This window comes from Erithacus rubecula (assembly GCF_903797595.1).
Source record: "Erithacus rubecula genome assembly, chromosome: 6".
Lineage (NCBI taxonomy): Eukaryota > Metazoa > Chordata > Aves > Passeriformes > Muscicapidae > Erithacus > Erithacus rubecula.
In genome coordinates, this window is record NC_136688.1 from 12,980,696 (window position 1) to 12,997,694 (window position 16,999).

At 41.9% G+C, this 16,999-nt stretch overlaps 1 protein-coding gene across 1 annotated transcript in view; it reads left to right on the plus strand.

Moving 5' to 3' along the window:
* The first annotated feature begins 829 nt into the window (after positions 1-829).
* NAV2 (neuron navigator 2) overlaps positions 830-16,999 on the plus strand; it is a 206,545-nt gene continuing 190,375 nt past the window's right edge. Inside the window, 1 exon segment of the mRNA XM_079307961.1 lies at positions 830-2,364. Coding sequence (XP_079164087.1) covers positions 2,107-2,364 — 258 coding nt within the window. The 5' untranslated portion in view covers positions 830-2,106.

Below are 16,999 nucleotides of genomic sequence, written 5' to 3' on the forward strand. Positions count from 1 at the left end.
AAAGCAATTAACTGGTACTGTGATGAGGATGTGATTTAAATGCACCTTTTCTTGCATGTCTCATGTTGGTTTTGTGAATATTATTCTGAGGCACCCTCCCTATAATTAAGCATAGAATTGTTAAGGTTGGAAAAGACCTCCAAGATCATCAAATCCAACTGTTAACCCAGCACTGCCACATTACCACTAAACCATGTCCCCAAATGCCATATCCATGTGTTTTTGAACACATGCTTCCCTGTTTTGAACACATGCACCTGTTCCAATGCCAGATAATAATTTCAGTGAAATTTTTCCTGATATCCCTGGCACAACGTGAGGCCATTTCCTCTCCTGCTGTCACTTGTGGCTTGGGAGCAGAGCCTGACTCTTACCTGACTCCCAGGGAGTTGTAGAGAGCCAAAGGTCCCTCCTGAGCATCCTTTCGTCCAGGCTGAGACCCCTCAGCTCCCTCAGCTGCCTCTCATCAGGTTTGTGCTCCATTCCCAGCTTCATTTCTTTCTCTGGACACACTCCAGCCCCTCAATGTCTTTCTTGTAGGAAGGGATATGTCAAAGCCTTAACTGGGCAATGTGGCACTGTATGTCCTGGTGCTGAGCCCCCCCATGCAGTCTGAAAGCATCGCTTGGTGCCTTGATTTGCACACTGATAATCCCCCACTGTCCAGGATGGTGCAGGAGGAGGAATATGTGTCAGGATGAACAGGAATGCGGGATCCGTGGGTTGTAACGGATCCTGGCATCCACCGAGCAGCGTGAGGAGGGACCTGCGACACTGAAAGCCTCCCCAAAGCCAAGTGTTGCTATAATAGGGACGGATTACTCACTGTGCTTATTCAAATTCCTGTTGATGCTGGCAGCGGGAGTTTTTCCCGAACAGCCAGTAACAATGAGTCACTTCCAGGTGTTTTGATTTGAATTTGGTTTGTTTCTTCCATATTTCAAAAAGAAACCGGTCCACGGCTCGCTCCGTGCCGCGCCCCCGGAGCATGCACGCATGCATCCATGCATCCATCCACCCATCCATAGACCCCTCCGCCGCGCGGGTCTCCCTGCCCGCCGCGGGAGCCGAGGCCGCTCCTCCCCCTGCGGAGAGAGGGAGCGATCTCTCGGTTATTTATTTATTTTTTTTTGTTGCCGCTCGGAGCGAGCAGGACCAATCCGGGACCCGCTCGGTGCCCGGCGGCCGCCGCCTCCCGCCCGGCTGGTCCCGGCCCCCCCCCGGGATGCGCCGAGCGAGCAGCGCCGGCTGGGAGCCCGCTCCACTGCGGGAGCGAGCGAGCGTGAGCTGTCGACTGCTTCCCCTTCTCTCTCGCAGCTGAATCGCTTTCATTTTTAATTCTTTTTTTCCCCACCCCACTCCCCCTTCAGGTTTTTATGCTCTGCACTGGGGGAGCCGGGAAATTTTGTGGCCACTGACATATTTTGATTTAAAATTCGCTGTCAGTGGACGTTTCTCCTTCTGCTCCGGCATCATTGTCCTATTCACAGCTATTTAGGCTTAAGAAGCTTGGTTCTCTAAGGCTTGTATCCAAGGGCATCAGTCATTAACACACTGAGCTACATCTGCTTCTTGGCTAAGACTGAAGAAAGACATCTTAAGCTGGAAATCCTGCTCGCTCACTCTCTAGTGTGTACGGAAGGGGAAGCATATGCAGCAGCAGGTTCCTTTTTTTTTTTTTTTTTTTTTTCTTCTCCAAAGGCTACCTCACTTTGGAGATGCAGTGAAAAGATACTGGAGTGAAAGTCTCTCGTTTCCAGGCAAGAAAATTACAAGAGTCAGATTGAGAAAAGAAGGAGCAAGTTATATAGCAGAAATAGGAAAGAGGACAGTGGTAAAGAACTGAAAATATAATTAGAGGAAACAGGTGGAAAGCTGGCACAAAGCTGGGAGATTTTTTTATACTGAAAGTGGTGTGGTTTTTCCTTTTTTTAGAAGTTTTTTAAAATTGGTTTTATTGTTGATTTTAAATTCTAAGCTGATTTTGGAGATCTCTGCTGCTTTAGGGTAGAACAGCTTCTCCAGTGTATCATTTTCTTTTTCCTGCCTGCTGTCTCTGCTGTTGCTGCTGCTGACAGAAACGTGTTAGGAAAGCAGAAAGAGAAAATGCCAGCCATCCTGGTAGCCTCCAAAATGAAATCAGGACTACCTAAACCCGTACACAGCGCTGCTCCAATCCTGCATGTCCCGACGGCCAGGACCATCCCACAGCCCTGTTACCTGAAGTTTGGGAACAAGGTGGAGGTGACGAAGCCATTGTATTCCAGCCAGATTCCTCTCAAATCTTCCAATGGACAAGAAAATGCAGGAGATGGCCTCCCAGCAAGGAAGAGTAGCTTGGTAGAAAATGGATTTGACACACAGGTTAGCAGGCACCAAATGCTGGGGAGATGTATGTGAGAATTTATTTCTGTGTTGAGAGGGTGCAGCAGGTTTTGTGGGGTAAATAGCAGTGCGAGAAGGGATATGTGTGTGTGTGTGCTAACATCTGTCTGCAGTGATGGTATATTTTATATTCCACACAGTGGCATGTGTAATTCTGTCAGCATGATGGGGCTGATGGTGGGGTGCTGAGGGATGGGGCTTGTGTGTCGCTTGCCTATGCTGCCTTCTCCATTGCCTCTTCTTGAACTTGGGGGGATTTACAGGAGGGAGATGGCAGAGATGTTGTTTGTGGGGTGCGTTCTTTGTGTGCTTTCTGTAGATGCTAAGTGTGAGAAGGGCTGAGTGGTGCGCCTGGGCTGGGGGAGGATTGCTGGTTGTTGTGAATATGTTTTGTGTTCGGTCCTGTACTGTACCAGAGTACTAGTTGTGTGAATGTCCGGTGTTTGTAGCTGTGTAGGGAGTGAATGGGAGGCAGTGCTCGATGCTAGATTCCAATATGCATGTCATTCAGTGCAGCTAAATTAAACAGATTATGTAGGAAATGGACACTTAAGTGGAATTGCCTGTATAATGCTGTATGTGCATGACATCAGAGATGCAGCACATCACCAATACATGTATTGTAGGTTTCCCTTTAATCTGTGTCAGTCTTCTAATGTATTTTTATATATGCTATTTGCTGTGGAGGGAGGAGAAAGGCCTATTCTTCAGCTGGTTTAATTTCTGTGGGCAGGGTGAGGCTGTCAGCATGGCTGGGGCTGCCCTGCACTGCCGTGCCCCGGTGAGCTCCGCATCAGCGTGGGCACAGCATGTGTTACCGTGCTATGGAGGGAGCAGAGCAGATGGGCTGCTGCAGCAAGCACACTTGATTGCTGTGCTACAGACATGGCTGGACAGCCCTGAGATGTATTTTGACACGCTGCTCCTGCCAATATCCTAGCCCAGCGGAAGGTGATACCACTATGCTGAGAGAGAGAAATGATGACAGAGGCTCACCTGTTATTTTCCTTCTTTGAGGAATAATGGATAATCCCTACCACCTAGATTCTGAAATCTGTGGCCTGGTAACCCTATTCCCTTCAGACAAGCGTGCCTGTGATTCGGCATGTTTGACCGCGTGCCCTGATTTCAGGGTATGCTGCACTTTCGTTGCTGGTAGACAGGGTGACGAATTGGGCTGCTCAGGCCTGACAGATATGACTAAAGCAGTTCCTGAGGGACTGAGAGCAGGAAAAGGAAACAGCCAAGCATCGATGCAGGGTAGTGGCAGCAGACAGACCAGCCTGTGCATCACATCTTGCCCTTACAAGAGAATCAAGTGCTCTCTCTCACTTCCACGTGAGTCTGTCCTTGTGATTATGAAATATCAGCAAAATCTCATCATCTGCTGTCCTTTCTTTCACACATGCCATGGTTTCTGCATGAAAATCTACATTGCTGGAAAGGTGGTTGTTATTCAGAAACACTTTCTCATCTTGTAACAGATTTTGCTGACAGAGATCTGCTAGCAGGAGCTGTTTGCAGCAGTGAAGGCAACACTATGGTGGTTTTAACCCTTACAATGATGTGGAACAAACCCCATTTTTGTAGTCTGATGATGAAAGGGCCTTGTTGCTAACTTGTTATATTTGAACAAGGAGTGATTTTGGCTAAGGAAATGTCAGATAATTTTACATTTTTAATTACTTCAGCAGCAGGAGAAATCTTAAGTTTTGCATTCTCAGTAACCTCCTCTGGCAGGCAATCTCCACAGATGACCAGCACCTTTTAAGATGTGAACTAGTGAGGCTTTTTTTGCTGTCTATTATCTTGAATAAACACAGTAATTTTTTATCATTCCTATAGATCCAGCTTTGATCCTTCTGCCCACAAAAGCATGTGGGGTTCTGCCATTCAAAGAGGTCATTCGGAATCGCACTCTGTATCTAGAGGGAGATTTTTCCAGATGTGCTTGTATCAAGGGCACTCTTCGTTCCTTTTCCTACTGTTCTTCCCTGCCAAGGGAGGAGAAACAGGATGGATGGACAGCTGCCAGGTGATATGTCAGCAGCTGAAGCGCTTTTATCTTGGAAGACCTTCAGCTGCATTCAGGTGTAGAAGTGCTTTCTGATAATAAGCCTGGTAATGTTTAGTCTTGAACACTTCACCAGTCTGAACATCTTGAGAATCCGAGGGTGATCACTTTGCTTCTCTGTGTGGTTTATCTGAAGTACCAAGAGCCTCACCATTTTACTGGGCAGGCAGCTGGCATCACCTGAGAGGGAGAGAAGTTATATTCTTACAGTAAAATTTAGAGTTTAGATTCACAAGCTGGACCAATGTTGAGTGTTTTGGCTCCTATCTTCTGTAGATCTTGGTCCCTATGCAGAATTTTTAGCCCACAAGGAAGGACATCCTCCTGTTTGGGAGGACGAAGAATGAGAGATTATGTCACTTGGAACCAATTCTCTTGGTTCTGGGAGTATTTCAGGGAGTTGTTCATAATCCCATTGAAGTGGGTCCTTCTAGCACTAAATAATACAAAATTCAGTGGCTTATTTCATCACCCAGAAACCACCATATGAGAATACCAGGCCATGTTATCATGCTGGGTTGGCATGTTTTAAGCCACTTACACACCACGACAAAGCTTCATGAGTTTTTTTGGTGCTTTCTAGAACCTGATTCTTCAGACAACATAAGCACTGCAGGTGGTATTCATTAAAGTGCCATTTAAAAAAAAACAAAACTGCTGAAAATCAAGATGTCCCTCTCACAAATATGGTATCAGTGAAAACTTCTAAATAATATTTTGCTAATTTTGTTCCTCTTTGTATGGTTTTTACATGTGTTAGATTAATTTAATAGTAACTGGAAGTTTTGTGCCTTAAGGCCTTATAAGGGCAGTGTGTTTTTAAAATGCTGTGCAATTTATAAAAAGCATACTTCAAAGTATTTCAGAGGCACTTTCCAGAGAAAGGTCTGCAAGTTTTAGCATCAAGCCCATTGTAAATGCTAGTCGGAAGTCTTAGATTGATGAATCATGGCAGTATCATTCCTATTTTACTGTTATGGATATACACACTCTATTTTTCCATATTAAATCGCCTGCGTTGTGCACAACAGTATCTGACTATTGCATTGGTGCTTATTTTGTCTAATTTGAAAACTCCACCAATAAATTGTACTACCCATATTTAGAGAGAATTGTTTTGGAAATATTTAACTTTGTTACCAGAGAAACTTCTGTTGAGTAGATAGCAAGATTGTGATCTCTCATCCCCCAAATGGTATTTCTTAGTGGTTCTGAAAAAGTTGGATGCCTTTGGCTACTAAACTTGCATCATGTATTTAAGAAAGAAGTCATTACCAATTAAGAGTCCATGGTCATGGTGTAATTGTTCGTGGAGATGGAAGAAGGAAGTTGCCATTGCAGGCTTGCAATCTGCTGCCATGTCATTGTGAATGTCACTGAAGGAGATCGTGGATTTAATTACTGTGTTTTTTGCTGCTATGTTGCATTCTCCAACTTCTTGATTTTCCTTTTCCAGAGAACCTTAAAAAATAATCACTGTTTGGACCTCCAGTAAGTGAAGCAGTAAAAAGGCACCAGGACCTTGCTAAATAGTTGGTCCCACCCTTCCACTAAAAACACTTCAAATTAAGAGGCATCTGTTTAACCAGGGTTTAAAGTATGCATGTTCAGCAATTACCTGTAATTGTGCTTAGTTTGGCTGGGGGTGGGAGGGGTAGGATTTGGTATTTGCAAACTTCTTTGCAATATTCATTTGCTGAAAAGCAGACAGTTGCCCTCTTCTGGTGGACATGGCAAGCAGGTGCTCGATGTTCTCCCTCACGTTTCTTTCCCTACACTAGGAAAAGTCTAGGATTTCTAGAACTCTTGCAACTCCTCATGCTATCTACTGAACTCTTATCTGTTTCCCTAGGCTCCTTTTTTAAAAAAATAATTCAGTTTAATTCTGCTCAGATATCATTGTCTGAAATCAAGCTACCTCTCTCAGCTAGATTTTTCTTCATATTGCTTTCCCAGTTTGTGAAAATCTTGTTGAGTTGGGCAGCCTGGATCTGGGTGGTCTAGTTCTGGGGTGTTATAGATGTCCCTGTTTTCTAGTCTTTCACTAGATTTTTCACCTAGTGATTCTTTCCTAATTTGTCAAGGTCATCTACATCTGGGGTGTGATACAAAAGCATTTGACACACCTGTTGAAGTTAAAAACATCTCTGGTTTTTTTCCTCATTGCCCATTCTGTAGCCCAAGTAATGAGAAGGGTCTGGAGGCTAAGTTACAAGTCCCTGATATAAATGGAGTGGATGACCATTCCCACGTTGGTGGCACACTGCTGGCACATTCCAGGGAGTTTTTCAGTCAGCTGTGTGCTGCTTTCAAACTGATTGACTTAATAGGTTCCTCCAGTATTTTCCCACACTTCAAATTTAGGCTCACATCAGATGTTTGATGAGTCACACGTGACCCAAATTCTGTGGGCTATCAGTTTCCCTTCTCTGCCTCACTCCCATTGTGTCCATGCCATTAGCAATCTAAATGAAGCCACACAGTTCAGATATTGGTAATTACTTTTCTATATTTTAATTAACTTTAGCAGGAGCCATTTAAACCTTCGTATCACTGTCTTGCTAATGTGAAGCTTTGTAGAGAGAAGGATTAATGGAGCATATTGTGGAGAAATTATTCCTTCCCTTCTCACGTGCATTAGCCAATTTTTGTGTATGATACTAGGATTCACAGTTCTCATACTGAACCAGCTTGCAGAAGGGATAGGGATCAAGCAAATCTTTATCTGAACCCAATTTAAAGTCAGATGAACATCGACTGGTTTCAGTGCCATTGCATGAGCTGCCTCAGTGGTGTGAAATTTGGTCTCACTACAATTGCTGAGCTAATTATAAACAAAATTATAAGAAATGCTGTCAATCATACTAATAACTTTCATATTAAAATCTCTTTCTGCAGAAGAAACCAAATGGGGTTGCATTTAGGATGTGAACAGAGGATAGATTTTACTGAACTTGGGAAAAGCTAAGAAAAACTATAGATTGAGGCTATCCAAATACAGAAGCACAAAGTAAACTTGAAATTGCTACTAATGAGCTTGTTCATATGATTATAGTTATGTACCTAAGTATGTTCTTACCAAAAGACCGGCACTGTATCTTTCTGGTGGATTCTTTTTACACACTGTAAGCAATTTGAGGCTACTAAATAGCCAAATTCTTCTTCTTCTCTTTACGATTACAGTGGGTTTATGATTACAGTTGATATATTTATAGATACATACTGAAAAATATTTAATTGCAGGGCGGGGGGTGGTTGTTCCAGATGAAATATTCCCAGATAGAAAACATAAAAGCAATTCCAAAATTGTTTTATTGTGATTATTTACAAGGATTTTTCAGTGATTTGTGTTTTCATATAAAGAGCTACCTTTTCTAAAGCCTTGCATTGAACAACGGGTGTAACATTGCACCATAAATTCAGGAGGTTCTTTAATCATTGGGTTTTCACTTAGAATATGCAGAGGATTACTTTGCATAAAGTTACTTTGCATAAAGTGTAGTAATTTGTTCGAAGTTCCATTTGTTTTTTTATCATATTGGAAAATGTTTTTTTTCCCCTCTTACTTGTGACATTGATCTATCTCTGGCTGGAGCATTTGTATATGCTTAACCTAAGAGCACCTCTTAGAGGTAGGAATATTGTTCTTAGTTTTTGGAGAACATTTGTTAAGTGGATGGCTGAGGCACAAAGAAATTTAGCCAAGGTCAGAAAGTCTGCAGCTCTATAGAAAATTACTAGCTAGTGCCTTGATACTAGATGATCTTTCTCCTTTGCTGCTACTTGTTAACAGCTCAAAATGCATATGGTGTCCATGTGCTCTCCTTCTGTCCTTGAAACTGGTAGTTTATTCCATGATGTTGAATTTCTTAAGTGAACACTCTCACATTTTTTTTCCCTACTCTAGCAAGTGATTTTTATCACCTTCTGCTTGTTACATTTGATGCAGTGACACCCAAGCAGAAAGAGGTACAAGGATATTAGTAAAGGAGATCAACAGATACTGCTTTTGAAATTTGCTGGTGCTGAACCTGAGCTTTAGTTCTCAAAAAAAGAAAAAAAATCTAATTATAAAGAGGTTTGATAAACAAATTATAAACTTTTCCCAAGTTTCAAGTATCTAGAAATTACAAAAAAACAACAAAAAAATTTAGACGAACACCACTTATGCTCTTTTTGCCTATCCATAGGGTATCAGAAAAGAAACCATTTATTTATTGAGGTAGTGTGGCTTAAGTTCTGTGTTTTGGAAATTAGTGGTTGGTATTGGCTGATGTTAATTTGCTTCTAAGAGTCCTTTGAGAAACATTGTCTACTCTGTAATTTCACTTTCCAGATTGTCTCACCACTAGATTTAAATCTCAGAACAATTTGTAGAGTATTTTAATGCTTCTAGCCTACAAATTCCCTGTTCTTACCAAAGTGGAAGAAATACAGAAGGAGCTTAAATCAATAATTATTTTCCCTGAACTTTGCAAATTTGCAACAGGATAAATATTTTAAGTGTGTTTAAGAAGATATATTTGTGAATTAAGCAAGAGCTGGGACTTTAATAAAAGGGTGTGTGTTCTGTGTGTTCTGCTCTTGACCTTTTTTTTCCATTTCTTTTTTTGCTTCTTGAAGCTTTGAAGCTAAATCTTCTACATTTTATTTTGGTATAAATCACTATATGTTCTTAAAGTTTTAACCCACTTATCTATTTTTTTTCCTTGCAGCAAACTGTAGAATCTCATTCTCCTGAGAAATTCACCTGGCTAAAAATACCCTGCTTTAATATTACTTTTAGAAACGTCTATATTTGAAGTATATAAATGGATAGATATGGTATTATTAGACATGAACTGTTGGAACATTTTGTAACAGGAAGATGCTGGTTTTCCATTCACCAAGAACTGGAATTCAGTCAAACACTTGGCACTTAGTTGTATGCCTCTAATTTTATCTGTAAATGTTTTTTCTGAAATAGTTTGTGGAAACAGTCTCAGTTTCTTCAGTTTTGCAAAGCATAGGTATGAAGATAATTGCTAGAATTTAAAACAAATAAACTACCTATTAAAATAAATGAGAAAACACGTCACTTCTTATTTTAAAACAGGCTGAGATCTGAAGTTTTATTCTGATTCCAGCTTTTTTTACCTCTTGAAAGTATTTTTAGGTGTGTTATTCTTGGATTATTTTTCATTTTAATTTTGGGTTGTTTTAGAATTGGAAGCAGTGTGTGGGAAAACAATGTCTTAAAGGAAAAAAACATCCAACTTCTGTATTTGAAAATGCACTTTTATGAGGCCTTTATCCCCTGTGCATTTTGAGTTTTGGACTGTCATATCATCGTGTTTTGACAATGTCTTGTTTACTTGCATTTTTTGGTTTGTTCATCCCTTGTCTTGGACATTTCCTGAAGTTCTTTTCCTTGTGTGGATTTTTTTGTCTCTACAACTGTGACTACAAGTTGCCATATCCTCTCATTCACAGTTTAAGGAGTCTTCCTAACTGTCTTTATTTTACCTGTCCTGCCACTAATATCAGTCCTTCTGTCATGTCCTTTATGTAATGACAGCCATTATGTAATCCAAAAGTCCCTTTGCTTTACTGGGCTGTGAAGCCTTCTTGGAGAAACTCAGAGATGTTTGTCGCTCACCTGCTGAACAAAGGGAGCTAGTCATGCATATCCAGGCTTTCTCATGAAATATCTGGCCCATAAATAGATAGAAACCCTAAACCAGCTCGTGACAGGCTGACTTCCTCTCTGGCTGCAGCAATAGCTTTTCTCACTGCTGGGGTCTTCTTGGCTTGATTACACTTTCTCCAAACAAAAGGATTAACCCAACTTCCCTGATCATTTGCATGTTCCCCTTCATCTTCCAAATAACATTGTAGGAGCTGACAAGGCCTTTTAGTCAAAGGAACAAGATTTTTCAGTGTTGTTTAGGAAGAACATCTTCTAGAAGAGCTGTCTGCAGACACCTTTGCTTTACTCTTGGAGAAAGTGAGAGGGGTGTGTGACAGGCTGGAATTGTAATTTTAAGTATTTTATGTCTCATGGAGTGACATTCTCAGTCGTGAAGGCCATTGTAGTAATACCTTTTTGTTTCACACAGTGAGGGGATCTTCCCTGATAGGATTGCTTATCTTCTGGGAATGCTGACCAAAAAATATTATGTTGTCTTCTTGTGACATCTATTAGTTCTATATACTTGCCTATTGGTAGAATAAAATGAATACCCTGCTGGGATTGCTGATCTAGCTTGTATGATATTTTACTAAGACTTCATTATACTTGTATATCTTGAAACAAATATTTAGTAACAGGTTCCTTTTTTTCTTTAGCCATCTCCACGTAAGCCATGTCACATGTTGGAAACTACAGGTAATTTCAGTGGTGACATTTTGCTCCACAAAAATCAATGTGCAACTTTTATTGCAGCTGGTGGAGACAATAATTAATGGATCAGTCTGATAAGACAAATTTGATTCCGTTTTAAATTACTCTTCATTTGCCAGAGGCCTGTGGATATTTAAGTCTTCAAATCTAATCGAAAAATGTCATGTGTTGTGCCAAGATCAAATGTGCATTGACCACTTGATGCAATAGCTTAGAAATGGCTTTGCTTTTCTTGCTCAATAATCAGGGGTCAGTCTGCTTCTCAGGACAGCCACATGTATTCCAGACTTGTCTGGTGTTCAAGTGGGCTGGATTATTTTGGGAAGGAGTGTTTTTGGCATTACTGCATCTTATTCCTCTGGGATGGCCTCTGGAGCACACAGGGGTCTGATCCTCCGTAGTAATGTGCCAGATGGGCACTGCCAAAGAAAGCTGGCAAAAAGATGCCAGATCCTCTAGCGTGCAGCTGGAAACAGGAGGCAGCAGCATCCTGTTCATCCCTATAGAGCCTCTCCAGGGGAATTGTAATGAATTTGCTTTATTTCACTGAATTAAACTGCTTTCTGCTTTTCAAGAGGAAAAGCAGTGGTTGCCTAGGTTCCTGTTTCCAAGCAGTCAGATACCAACTTCCCACACTGCAGCAATGTAAATTTTCTTTCCCTGCCTGTAAGATGCCTTTTGGGCTTTCCCTGGTAGGGTTTGGACCATGTGAAGTGATTGGTGGTGCAACCACCAAGATGCGGTATTATGTGGTGGGATGTCATGCCCGTGGGGGGTTGGATAGCAAGGCAGTTTGCCTTATTTTTAACATAAGAATGAATTCCACCTTCCCCTTGTTGAGCAGGTCAACAAGGAACCTGAAATAATTTTTAAGAAGTCTGTGGAACTTCCAGACTTCTTAATAGCAGATCCTTCACTCTCCTTTCACTGTTGCAGCTTTATGCTGAAACTTAATCTCTTGGCCACAACAGTGTGAACTAAGGAGGATTTAGCCCTCTTTATTGCCTCCTGAGTCCTCTCATATTCATCAGAAGAGGGGTTTGTGTTGAATAAACACAGATTTTCATTTATTCCCTTCACAAAGGGAATGTCCAATGTCCAATGGTGTTGGACATGATGGAGGAGAATGATGCCACCCTTGGCAGCTATGTCAGAATTTCTGAGCCAGTGACCCATCAGATGCACTTGTGTTTATTGTGCAGCATTAAGCAAAGAGAGGTTTGAAATTTGTGTTCCACTGGCAAATAGTTGAATTTTAAATATTTTTCAGTTGTTCTTTGTTGTGTATATAAATGGATTTTCAACAAATAAAAGCCCCAGGCTTTCCATGCACATGAGTGCATTTTGGTCTTGCAGACAATACCTGTGGTGGAAGGAGGCTCTTGCAAACCATTTTGTGAATAGCTGCAGCATCACTCAGAGCCACTGTCTGCCTTGCCTCCTCCTCTCCTCCCTGACAGCAGCTGAAATGGCAGGGCCTGGTTTGGACAGTACTTCGCATCATTTACAGCAATGCTGCTACATGCTGGGCTGGAATGGATGGGAGCTCAGCTAATTTGCATGATTTAAAATGCCAGCTCGGTTTAATGTAGAGCAGCTGGTATATACTTAACTCCTTCAGGAGAAAACTTAATACCAGCAGATCGCATTATCCAGGGCTATGCTACACACATTTGTTTATTTATTTATCCCTTTTCTTCGCTGCTTCCTAGCTCCTTTGTAAAGATCATTTGTGCATGGCTGGCACAGGGCTCTCCTTGCTGCTGGTATTTCTGTATCTTGCAGAGTTCACAAAGCAACTTGTCCCACTCGTGTGACAAATACTTGTTGCAACTCCTGAGCATCCATTTACACACTGACCTTAGCAGACAGGACTCTAAATTAAGATGTGTCATGGTGAAGGGTGGTGAGATTAGTTGGAAGAGGGACAGGTGTAGAAGCCTGGATTATGTGGATTACTGCATGTCCAATTTCTTAGGGTTACATTTCAAGGTTGAAAATGGTTAATTCCACAATTATGGAATTATTGCTGTTCCTCTGGGTGCTATGCTTTTCCTCTGGGTGCTGTGCTGGCAGCCAGAGTCACCTTATGAGGGAAGGAGGACTCGGACGATCAAAGAATTCCTTTGCTCCCCTGAAATAATTAGCATAACCTCAGTGGGAGGATGGAGGGAGCATAATCTTTTAATACCTTTCTGAAAATTGACCTTGTCACAGGCAGATTCAGCCTCTCACAGAGAGACAGATGTGTGGTAGAGTCACTTTTGCTGCATCAGAAATGCTGGCACAGTATTTAATTCTCTGCCAAAATTCTCTTTGCCTTTCCGTAGGTGATCAGCCTCTTGTGCCAAAGACTCTGAAAATGCCTTTGGATGAGCTCTGGGATATTGATGGATTTCAGGTCTTCCTCAAGGCACTTTCAATGGGGTGTTCTCTTCCTCTGGAAATACTTTATTCTGTCAAGTTTGAGCTTAGTTTTCTCTTGAAACAACAGTTTCAAATGGTCACTTTTGAAGACCCTGATCAATTTCAAGTGCAAACCATTAAGCTGGAGATAAAACATGTGTTAGGTTCTTTTGACATGGGTAAGTCCTTAAGGACTGCATCTCCAATTTGAGCGTTTCTATTACCCTTTATAAACCTTTATGGTAGACAATATCATGTAGTTACTTGGTTGATACCAGGGCTGGGTTCGATGGGACAGGAAGGTCATGTGGTGCAGGAGAAAGGACAAGCCTTCCCTAAGGAAAACTGATGATTGTCCTTTTTTGTTGTGAAAGGGAAACTTCTAAGAAGATGAACTCCCCTAATCTTCTTCCATGAATGCAGGAAAGATTAATTGTCTTTGGTGATTAAAGATTTCATTCTTTCATCTTCTGTTGTCCCTGTGTAACATCATTAGCATGCCTACATGCTGAGGAAGATTATAGCCCTGCATTATATAGGCAAATTATTTGATGTTGTGTGTATGGATACCACAACTAGGTTGAACATCTGAATGTTTTTGATGTGTAATATGCAAATAAATCCAGCCATCCCAGAAAAAGCCTGCAGGCCGAAGGTACAGTTAAGCAACGTGTATCCATTCTTTAAATATGAAGGCTCGTTTCTAGTTGAGGTAGAGAGCAGTGTGGTTTAGTAACTGGTTGTTAGGCACCAGGTCAAATCTTGGAACAAATTAGGCTATTTGTGTTTATTAAGTCTGACTCCAGGCTTCTGGAACAGTAGCAAATTAGCCAACTTTTCATTTATGCTGTGTGTGAGAGCTGTCTGTGAATTTGTAAATCCTCACTAGCCATGTCACTTGGGTGTCTCAAGTATTGTTTATTTTCTTCTTATAGCTAAGGGATAAGTTTATTTATTTTAATGCTTTTCCATTGGTTAATACAAACTTTTTAGGGATCCAAGATTGACTTCTAATACTTATTATTTTTCATTCCTTTCTATTTTCTACCACAGATATTTTTATTTTGCTGTTTTTAGGACTTTTTCAACTAGTCAGAAGGTTAGGAAAGCCAGTTCTAGCAGACTGGACATGCTGTGAAAAAGCTTGAAGAAATGATAAGACTAGTTTTTATGGCACCCTCATTTTGAGCCCTGCCTTTCTGCCAGGAGGGGTTTCAGTTCTAAAGGGCAAGGAGGGTGAAGGGTGAGTCTGTGAGCCACTGGCCATCAGTATCATAGTCATCTCCTTGTTGCTTGCTGCAGTTTATCACCAGCAACTCCCTTATCTCACAGGTGTTCTGCTGAGATAAATCCATTATAATTCCAAGTGGCTCAGGTAAAGTGATACCTGGAGCCATGAATTACCTTAAATAGATAACTGTGGGACTTCTAAACCTTCATGCATGTGTGATCTGTTATTTTCTTTTTACTCTTTCTTCTTAAGGTAGTACTTAAATCAAAGCAAGTGATACTCATTTTAAAGTCCTTTCCAATAATTATTTATGGATTTTAATAAAACTTGTGGTAATAGAAGTCACATTGTTATGAGGAGGCTCTCAGCTATAAACAGATATCATTACTTTTGGCTGTGCCTTTTGAAAACAGCAGTTTTCATTTGCTGAAAATAATTGAAAGAGAAGATGAGAGTTGAAGAGCTGCTAACGTTGTTTCAAATTATAATGAGGAGTTTGTGGGCTGTGGGTTTCCATCTGCACTCCACTTCTATGCCATCTGTCCATGAGGAGAAAATCATCAGCTGAGAAAATAATAGGATGTCCTGCATTTAGGCAGCCACAGAACCATCAGTTACACAGGAAACCTTGTGAGATTTTTAGTGGAACCGGAGCCTGTGATAGTACTGCTCTGAAAAGGACAAGAGGTATGTAAAAAAAGGTCGTTGAGGTTTTGTAGGATGGAAAAAGATTTTAAGCCCCATGAAATGGATGATTGACCACGTTTGTAAAAGTGAGGAATCTGCAGTGTTAATTTGTAGTATGTAAAGCAGCTGAGAACTATCTGTGGAGGCTGAGATTATGCTAATTTATGCAGTCCACATAGCTACTGCAGTTTAAAAATAGCTTCTTTTCCAGAGATCTAGAGCTACTGCAGGTTGGCTTTGCATTCAACTGTGCAAATTTTTCCAATTTGAACACAGAACAAGGCCTGACTTATGTGGTCTTTTATCACAGAATCACAGAATGGCTAAGGTTGGAAGGAGCCTTTGGAGATCATCCTAGTCCAAACCCCCTGCCAAGGCAGAGTCACCTAAAACAGATTACACCTGAACGTGTCCAGGTGGATTTTGAGTACTTCAAGAGGAGAACACTCCATGACCTCTCTGGGCAGCCTGTTCCACAGAATAAAAAACTATGCTGAGTCCAACTCCCAGCCCTGTGCAGGACACCCCAAGAATCACACCTGATAGTGTTTCCCAAATGCTTCTTGAGCTCTGCTGGGCTTGCTGCAGTGACCACTTCCCTGGGGAGCCTGTTTCCATGCCCAGCCACCCTCTGGATGAAGAGCCTTTTCATGATACCCAACCTAAACCTGCCCTGGCACAACTTGAGGCCATTCCCTCAGGTCCTGTCACTGTCACCACAGAGCAGAGATCAGTGCCTGCCCCTCCTGTTCCCCTCATGAGGAAGTTGTGGACTGTGCTGAGATCTGACTTCAGTCTCCTCCAGGCTGAACAGACCCAGTGCCCTCAGCTGCTCCTCACACGGCTTTGCCTCCAGACCCTTCACAATCCTCCTGGCCTCCTTTGGATGCTCTCTAACAGCTTAATGTCTTGTTTATGTTGTGGTGCCCAGAACTGCCCCAGCACTCGTGGTGACATTGCTCCAGCTCAGAGCAGAACAGCACAATCACCAGGACCCCCAGGTCCCTTTCTGTGGCATTGTTTTCCAGTGTCTCATTCCCCAGCCTGTCTGTACATCCAGGGCTGCCCCATCCTAGGTGCAGAATCCGGCACTTTCCCTTGTTGAACTCCATGTGGTTAGTGATTGACCTGTTCTCTAATCTGTCCAGATCTCTCTGCAGGGCCTCCCTGCAGGCTCCTTCCAGTTTTGTATCATTGCAAACTTGCTTAGTATTCCTTTGAGTCCTGTATCCAAATCATTAATGAGGATGTTGAAGAGCACAGGGCCTAACATGGGGCCCCACAGAACCCCTTTAGTGAAAGTCTGATGCCACCCCAATCACTGCCACCCTTAGCACCTGACCTGTAAGCCAGTTACTCACCTGTCACATGATGTGTTTATCCAGCTGTGTGCTGGACATTTTGTCCCAAAGGTCACACTGAGAGGCACTATTGAAAGCTTTAGTGAAATCCAAAAATATTACATCAACTGGCTTCCCTTGATGAACCAGGTGAGTTCCCTTGTCATAAAAGAAAATCAGGTTTGATGAGCAGGACTTTCCCTCAGGAAGCTCTTGCCATGCTCTCTGGAGTGATGCAGTGCTTGCTACTGTTCCCCTTTTTGTGGGGCTTTGGTTGGTTCTACCACATTCCATTTCTTCCATTTAAGTGGCTGAAAGGGAAATGTTTCCCCTCTGGCTTAGGAATGGCACAGAAGTATTAGTGGATGCTGTGAACAGTTGCAGTGGTTGGCCTGAGGTTGAATGCCCAGAACAATTAAATCAAATTAAAATGTGTTTTGGGTTTTTGGTATCTGGTTTTGATTTGCAGAGCTTGACACCCATTGCTCAGATGT